Source organism: Manis pentadactyla, chromosome 1, assembly GCF_030020395.1.
Source record: "Manis pentadactyla isolate mManPen7 chromosome 1, mManPen7.hap1, whole genome shotgun sequence".
Classification (NCBI taxonomy): Eukaryota; Metazoa; Chordata; class Mammalia; order Pholidota; family Manidae; genus Manis; species Manis pentadactyla.
Genome location: NC_080019.1, coordinates 235,188,063 through 235,196,415, shown reverse-complemented (window position 1 = coordinate 235,196,415; position 8,353 = coordinate 235,188,063). Strand labels below are relative to the sequence as shown.

Below are 8,353 nucleotides of genomic sequence, written 5' to 3'. Positions count from 1 at the left end.
CTGCTTTCTGCTCCCCAGCCGTGGGTGGAATGGGAGGACCCCTAGTCCTTGGGGGTTACCCTGCCGGCTGTCCCCTCTGCCTGCTTCACAGCCACCTGGGGCTGGGGGGTCTCTGCTTTCTCCTTTGCCTTAGCCGGCCCCCCACTTCCGGGAGGGTCCTCTGCTGGGCACCCTATTGACACGAGGTCCTACCCTCCTACCGCTCCTCCCTAGTGCCCACTCCACTCTGGCTGGGCCACCATCTCTAGCCGGTCCCGGCTGCCTGCCTGGTCACCGGACCCGCCCCGTAAACTTGACTGCACTGCGGTGCGAGTGGGGCGGTGGCTGGCTTGGTGGGGGCGGGGGCTGCTCCTTAAAGGAGCCATCAGAGGGTGCCCTGCAGCCCTGGGCTTCTCCCCTTCTCCAGGGTGAGAAGGGGTCCCTGGGGCAGGCACTGCGGCTGGAGGCCTGGTGGAGTGCAGGGGGTCGGCGGCACCGACCTGCCCGGAGGAGGCTGCGGCAAGTGTCAGTGGAAGGAAGGAGGGCGGTGGGAGTCCCAGCATGGGAGGGGCGGGGACTGGGCAGGGATATGGGGCGCGGACTGGAACAGGCCCCAGCAGCCCTTCTGAACGTTGTGGAGTGGCACCCAGGGCCTTGCTCCGTGCAGGGGCTCCCTTGCCTGGCACCTGCCTAGCCAGCTTCTGGGAAGGATGGTGGGTGTGCAGCCTGAGCCAGTCCCCTTCTGAGGGGTCCAGGGAAGGGCTCTGGCTCAGAGAGGTGACCCTGAGGGCGAAGGCAGGGAGGGAGGCGCAGGGAGGGAAGGGCTGCTCCCCCAAGCTGGGGGAGAGGCTGCCTCAGGCCTTGGCTCCCTCCACTTGATTCCTCTTGGGTCTGAAGTCTGAGCTCACAGAATTTCTGTGTGTGACCGGCCCCCCCTGCCTCTGGGGTGCGGGGAGAGGTCAAGCATGAAGCTGGGGCTGCTGGACCCAAGCGGGAGCCCCCTCAAGTTGGAATGGTAGCTTCTGTGTGGCACGGAGCCCGGGCCTGGCTCGCTCCCTCCGAGAAGGGGGCTCAGGAACATCTGAATTGAAAGCAGTGACTGACACTGTGGTTGTATTTGCTCACCCGCATGTCCAGAGACACACATACATGTGTGCATGCACATTTGTACACACATGCACACACATGTATACAGGGTACACGTGCCACAGGCATGGACACACATAGGAACCCATAAAGCCAGGTATGTGCCCACACGCATGCTGCACATTGCATACAACACACATACCACATGGTCTTACCACATGGTCTCACATAGATGTGTCCGTGAGCATGCTCACACTGCACACACGGCCAGTACAGTTACCAACAGGACCCTCAGAAACCATTCACACTCACAGGCACCTGCCTCTGCTCCGCTGTGGGCCTGGGGGCACTGACCCCCTCCTGTTGCTCTCACCCCCGGATGGCTGGTTCTCTTCATTGCACTCGGCATCCTCTGAAATGACTGCAGTCATCTGAGTTCTTGCTGGCACCCTGCCCCCTCCTGCATGGGGACTTTGCATCCTGCAGTGTCCCCAGCCCCAGGCCCAAGCTGGCATGACCATAGGCTCAGTTTGTGAATTAATGTGAGTGTGTATGAGGGCGTGTTACCCGGGAGGGTGACGTGGTGGGGCGGGCGCCTGACAGTGTGGGAGTGACCCCGAGGGGGTGCCCAGTGTGGGTGTGTCTGTGACTGTGGCCAAGCAGGGCACCCTCAGAGCAGAGGGAGGGGCTGCTCCGAGGCAGAATGCGACCCCCCAGCCTCTCCCCGTAGGGGCTGTAATCTGATCCCCAGGGACGCCCCCCAAGCCTCCCGCCCTCGCCCTGGCTGCAAGTCCTTTTCCAGCTCGCGGGGCAGAGTCCAGGGCAGCTCAAGGCTCCTCTGCACACTCCTGCTGAACCCAGAGCACCCTGAGCCGCCCAGCTGGGGCGGGCTGAGGCCGCCGCCATGATCGCGGGCCTGGCCCTGCTCTGGGCAGCAGTGCTGGGGGCCACTGCTCCCGGCCCTCCCCGCCTTCGGCTCTCCTTCCGAGGTAGGTGCACCTGGCAGGCTGGCCCAGCTCTGGGCGGGCAGGAAAGGGGCCCAGGGTGGGTAGGGGGCGCTGTGTGCTGTTGTCCCGCGTTTGCCAAAGGATCCGGGTTGGGTTGGGGGCACTTTCAGGCCATCTCCAGTTAACCCTGTCCATGCCTCGGCCCCCAACCTCTCTGCCCACATTCTGCTCCTGTTTTCCCAGGAAGACCCCTCTGTCCCATCCTCTGCCCCCAGGGAGTCGAGGTGTGGGGACATCAGGGCCTCTTCTAACACCCCGACACAGGAGGGCCCTTCTCGGCTGTGGCCTTCCACTGAGCTCAGGCTGGCAGCAGGGTGGCAGAGGGCCCTCTGCCTGGCTCTAGGGTTGGGGTTCCGGCTCTCCCGCGCACTCCCTAGGAGCTCAGCCCCCTTCGCCTTGGGCGCTGTGCTGCCCACCTGCCTAGGCCTATCTTGCACATGTAAACTCACACACATGTAAGTTCCCATGCGTGGTCAGGTCCGTGTACGACCTGGCTTGTGAGAGAGGCAGCACGCAGGGTGTGGGGAGGCTCCCAGCACGGCAGGCAGCCCGTCCGTGGTGTCACACCGTGCAGAGCTCCAGGCCCGGCATGGGCTCCGGACCTTCAGGCTGGACAGGAGCTGCTGTTATGAGGCTTTACTGGTGGACGAAGAGCGGGGACGCCTGTTTGTGGGTGCTGAGAACCACGTGGCCTCCCTCAGCCTGGACAACATCAGCAAGCAGCCCAAGAAGGTGCCAGGGACCCCCAGCCTTAGCGCTGCCCAGGGAAGGAGCCCAGGAGCCCACTCCAGACTGCCTGGAGAGGCCCCGGGGGATGGGCCCCCCAGTGGACGCCTCACCATGGAGAACTTCAAAGTCCCTGACCTGTGTCCCCCCACCGCCTGCAGCTGGCCTGGCCGGCCCCTGTGGAATGGCGAGAGGACTGCAACTGGGCGGGAAAGGACATCGGGGTGAGAGCCGGCCTCCCGGGGCAGGGGCGGGGCGGGCCAGCCCCTCACTCCGAAGGCCAGGCAGTGCTAAGACAGAGGCCTGCCTGTTCTGGCTGGGATGGGGGCAGGGGGTCGAGGTGGCTGAAGTCTGGAGGTGGTGAGTCAGGGTGGGGGCTCATGTGATTCTTCTCGGGGGTCTCTGAGTCATAGCGGGCAGTGCAGGCCTCTACTTCCCCAGACACCCGTGCTGGTGGGTGGTGGGCTGGTCTGGTCAAGGGCGCCCAGCTCCCTGCAGCCCATGTTGGTACTTGCCTGGGCTGACACAGAAGAGAGAAAGGGGTAGGGGTACCACTGTTGAGCTGGGACCCCTTAAGACTGCTCCCCCTGCACCTGCCTGCCCACTAGACTGAGTGCATGAACTTCGTGAAGCTACTGCATGCTTACAACCACACCCACCTGCTGGCCTGTGGCACGGGGGCCTTCCACCCAACCTGTGCTTTTGTGGAGGTGGGCCACCGGCTGGAGGTAAGGTCACATCCTGGCAGAGAGGGAGGTGCGGTGGGTAGGGAGCGCCTGGCAGGAACAGCACCCCTGCCTCCCAGGACCCCGAGCTCTGGCTGGACCGCCGAAGGCAGGAGGATGGCAAGGGCAGGAGTCCGTATGACCCCAGGCATCGGGCGGCCTCCGTGCTAGTGGGTGAGTCCAAAGGAGGGGCCCGGCAGAGCTCCTGGACCCAGACTCTAGAACCTCAGCAAGTCCCCAGACCCTTCCCAGAGCCCCAGGGACACCCCAGCCTCAGCCTCACTGACTCCCCCAAAGCCCCCAGAGCTCCGCAGGCCCCACCCCCGCCCCAGGAGCCTTTGGCTTTAGCCGAGCAACTGTTGCCCTGTCTGCAGGGGACGAGCTGTACTCAGGGGTGGCTGCCGACCTCATGGGCCGGGACTTCACCATTTTCCGAAGCCTGGGCCGGCGTCCGAGTCTCCGAACAGAGCCCCACGACTCCCGCTGGCTCAATGGTGAGGGGCTGGTTGGGCTGATGGGAGGGCCCCTCGTCAGGGCAGGTGCAGAGGAGAGCCCGCAGAGGAAGTGAGCAAAGGCGGTCACCAGGTACCCCACCTGTGTCTGGCCCTGCGCTGGGCACTGGGGTCCCAGGGCAGACGAGGGGTCTGGGTCCAGAGGAGTCTGGACAAATACAGGATGAGGTCAGTTTTGAGAAAAGGGACTGGTGCTGGTGGAGAGAGGGCCGGGGCAAGGGAGGAGACCACACAGGAGAGGCAGGCAAGTCCCCCAGGCCCAGCTGGACTGAGGGAGGGGCATTCCAGGCAGAGGGCACAGCCCGAGCACAGGCTCTGGGGCAGGACGGACCGGCAGCGAGTCACGAGGGAGCCATAGGGGCCAGGACTGGCGAGGGGCCCGCGTACTTTATTCTGAGCGGTGGGACCCAGTCGAGCGTTTGAGGCAGGATGGCTAGAGAGGAAGACTCATGAGTGGAGGTGAAACTGTGCCAGCGCCCACCGTCGTGACCCTTGCCTGGGGAACTGTCGGGCGAGGCGAGAGGCGCTCCCTGGCCAGGGTCCCGCCTGCCCGCTGGCCCAGGAGCTGCGGTCTCTGCTGCCCCCTTGTGGCTGCTTGTTCACTCGCGGGCCCTGGTTCCTTGGCTTCTGCCCGGCAGGGCGCCGTCTAGCTTGGTCTTGGAGGCCGGGGATCGGATGGGGCCCCTCTGGCTGCCGTGGGCGAGAGAGGAAGGGGAGACAGCCGTGGGCCTCGGATAGGGGATGGGGCCATGGCCTGGCTGACCCCACGCCTCCTGCTGCGGCCAGAGCCCAAGTTCATCAAAGTCTTCTGGATCCCGGAGGGCGAGAACCCCGACGACGACAAGATCTACTTCTTCTTCCGGGAGCTGGCAGTGGAGGCCGCGCCGGCCCTGGGACGCATGTCCGTGTCCCGAGTTGGCCAGATCTGCCGGGTGAGGAGCCACATCCAGTGACCCTCACCCCCATTTGCCCATTTGGGCCTCGCCCTCATGTCCCCTCACTGACCCCGCAGAATGATGTGGGTGGCCAGCGCAGCCTGGTCAACAGGTGGAGCACGTTCCTGAAGGCGCGGCTGGTGTGCTCGGTGCCCGGGGCTGAGGGTGACACGCATTTCGACCAGCTCCGTAAGTGCCTGGAGCAGAGGGTGAGGGGGGGGTGCGGGGGTGCATACCCTGGGGCTTGGCTGGCCCCCAGGGCGGTGTGCCCGTCCCCAGTGGTCCCTTCCCCGCAGAGGACGTGTTCTTGCTGTCCTCGCGGGACCGCTGGACCCCACTGCTCTACGCTGTCTTCTCCGCGTCCAGGTGAGGGGCGGAACGAGGGGGCGGGGCCGGCTGGGGCCCTCTGGCCCCTCACTCCGCCCATGTCTTCGCCCGCAGCGGCATCTTCCAGGGCTCTGCAGTTTGTGCCTACAGCATGAATGACGTGCGCCGGGCCTTTCTGGGACCCTTTGCACACAAGGAGGGGCCCATGCACCAGTGGGTGTCCTACCAGGGCCGTGTCCCCTACCCCCGGCCTGGCATGGTGCGTAGCTTGGGACCTTCACCATAGTCCACTTTAAGTCCCCAGTGGAGAGCATGGCCTGCGGTCTCCTTGGTCAATGTGGTTTCTTCCTGTTGTTACGGGTGGGAAAAGCCACTGTTGTCACACAGGGGAGATGTCCCCCTCAGAGTCCCCAGGGCAAGGCTGGGTGCGGGCAGGGCTCTGGGAACACGCAGCCAGCACACGCAGTGCTCTGCGGTCTCCTGGAGAGGGCTGGCCGGGCCCATGCACCCACATCCCTGTCCTGCCCCCTACCCACCCCCAGTGCCCCAGCAAGACCTTTGGCACCTTCAGCTCCACCAAGGACTTTCCTGATGACGTCATCCAGTTTGCCCGGAACCACCCCCTCATGTACAATCCGGTCCTGCCACTCGGGGGGCGCCCTCTCTTCCTACAAGTGGGAGCTGGGTACAGCTTTACCCAGATCGCGGTGGACCGGGTAGCAGCTGCTGACGGACACTACGCTGTCCTCTTCATCGGGACAGGTCTGGGACCGTCTCCCCTCTGCCGGGGCTGCCCCCTCTCCTTCCGGACGCTGCTCTCATTGTTCCCGCCCACCTTCTTCACCAGCCAGTCGTGAGAGGGTGAAGGCCTCAGAGTGGGGAGACCCTCCCCTAGCTGGCTGGGAGCGCGGGAGGCCCTCACCCATGTTCATCCCTGCAGACGCGGGCACAGTGCTGAAGGTGATCTCTGTCCCCAAAGGCGGCCGGCCTAATGGCGAGGGGCTGCTTCTAGAGGAGCTGCACGTGTTTGAGGTGAGGCTTAGCTCCTGGGGCCTAGGGCACCCCCACCCCACCGATCCCTGATCTCAGCGCCCCTCCCCCCTCGCAGGACTCGGCCCCAGTCACCAGCATGCAAATCTCCTCTAAGAGGGTAAGCGACCAGAAGACTTGGGGGTGAAATGGACCGAGCGTGTTCCGGGCGCCCCTACCCTCCCTGCCTCCCTGGGTAGTTGGAAGCCTTGGGGTTGAGCATATGGGCTCTGCCTTCGCTAGACTATGACCTGAGATCTCAGTGTTCCCATCTGTCAAGTGGGGGCAGGGACCCCCGACCAGTGAATGGGAGGCGGGCACAGCATGCCTCGGTCATCCTGGAGTCCCCCGTTCCCCTTAGCACCAGCTGTACGTAGCCTCTCGGAGCGCCGTGGCCCAGATCTCGCTGCACCGCTGTGCTGCCCACGGCCGCGCCTGCGCCGAATGCTGCCTGGCGCGTGACCCCTACTGCGCCTGGGACGGGGCCGCGTGCACGCGCTTCCAGCCCAGTGCCAAGAGGTGGGCAGGGGCCGAGCGGGTGCCGCAGTCTTTGGCTGCCCCTGAATGAAGGAGGAAGGGCTCATGAGGCTGCAATGTCCCCCCAGGAGGTTCCGGCGGCAGGACATAAGGAACGGTGACCCCAGCACGCTGTGCTCCGGAGGTGAGTGCCCCAGCTGCCCCCACCTCTCAGGGCGCCCCGCCCGGCCCGCACCTGACAGTCCCCTTGCCCCCAGAATCATCCCACCCAGCGCTGCTGGAGCGGAAGGTGTTCGGGGTGGAGGGCGGCAGCGCCTTCCTGGAGTGTGAGCCCCGCTCGCTGCAGGCGCGCGTCGAGTGGACCTTCCAGAGCACGGGAGAGGCTACTGGCACCCAGGTGAGCCTCCCGCCGCTCCGCGCCGGCCGGGGGGTCCCGCCCCGCTCACCTGCGCTCCACCTCCTGGGAAGGCCCCTCCCATCTACCTGGGCTCCTGACCCCGTCCCGAGAGGGGGCCTCCCGCTCAGGTCCCCTGCCCGCCCGGCACAGCGGTGGACCCCCGCCCCCACCCAGGCCCCTGACACCGTCCCTCGCGGGCTCGGGTCTCCCGCAGGTGCCGGCGGACAAGCGCGCCGAGCGCACGGAGCGGGGGCTGCTGCTGCGCGGGCTGCGGCGCGGGGACGCGGGCGCCTACCTGTGCGCCGCCGTGGAGCAAGGCTTCTCGCAGCCGCTGCGGCGCCTGGCGCTGCACGTGCTGAGCGCCGCGCAGGCCGAGAGGCTGGCGCGCACCGAGGAGGCGGCGCCCGCGGCCCCGCCGGGCCCTAAGCTCTGGTACCGGGACTTCCTGCAGCTGCTGGAGCCGGGCGGCGGCGGCACCAGCTCCCTGCGGATGTGTCGCCCGCAGCCCGCGCCGCGCCCGCCACCCGCGCCGCTGAGGAAGGGCCGCCAGCGGCGGACGCGAGCCCCGGAGCCGCGCGCCGAGCGAGGCCCGCGCAGCGCTGCGCACTGGTGACTCGACGGTCCCCGCTCCGGAGCGGGGAGCAGGCAAGGGCGGGAGGGCGCGGGAGGCGGCGGCCGCAGCCGGAGACACACAGCTGGGGCTCAACGAGGACAGGCCCCGCCGAGGGGCAGCCGCCGGCTTATTTATTAACAGACGATAACCCTGGAGTGGAGCCCCGAGGGCGGCGCAGGCTGGGCACCGGAGCCGACCGGCCGCGCAGAGCGGAAAGCAGGATCCAGAGCAGCGAGCCGCCGGGGAAGGCGCTCCCCTTCGAGGGAGCGGAAAGCTGCGCGCTGCGAGACTGGCGGGACCGCGGGGCGGCCGACTGTACTAATGCAATAAACTCGGCTCTCAGCCAGGCCCGGCAGCAGGCCACCGCCCGTGCTGGTCTTGCTGGTGGCCTGGGGCGCCTTCCTAGCAGTCTCGGGGCCTCAGTTTCTTCCAAGGATGCTGGCTGAGCACTCAGGGTGGTCTCCATGTGACTGTCCCGCAGGGCCTCTGGGGACGCCGACATCAAAGTATCTGCCGAAGAACAGGACTTCTGGGCTGAGC

The 8,353-nt window shown here is 66.5% G+C and overlaps 1 protein-coding gene across 4 annotated transcripts; it reads left to right on the top strand.

The window, feature by feature from the left end:
- Window positions 1-311: 311 nt before the first annotated feature.
- SEMA3B (semaphorin 3B) lies at window positions 312-8,221 on the top strand. 4 transcript variants are annotated; one of them, XM_036877862.2, is made up of 18 exons: window positions 312-504; window positions 1,868-2,054; window positions 2,647-2,804; window positions 2,960-3,022; window positions 3,407-3,526; window positions 3,604-3,697; window positions 3,898-4,017; window positions 4,822-4,967; window positions 5,048-5,159; window positions 5,267-5,336; window positions 5,412-5,556; window positions 5,840-6,059; window positions 6,238-6,329; window positions 6,406-6,447; window positions 6,688-6,845; window positions 6,932-6,987; window positions 7,061-7,200; window positions 7,415-8,221. In XM_036877862.2, exons 2-18 carry the CDS (start codon window positions 1,970-1,972, stop codon window positions 7,811-7,813), a joined length of 2,220 nt encoding a protein of 739 aa, XP_036733757.2. In that variant the 5' UTR covers window positions 312-504; window positions 1,868-1,969; the 3' UTR covers window positions 7,814-8,221. The 4 variants fall into 4 exon arrangements, with proteins under 4 accessions (XP_036733757.2, XP_057343184.1, XP_057343180.1 ...); XM_057487201.1 differs by having other exon boundaries at window positions 1,796-2,054; XM_057487197.1 differs by lacking the exon at window positions 312-504 and having other exon boundaries at window positions 574-2,054.
- Window positions 8,222-8,353: the final 132 nt, after the last annotated feature.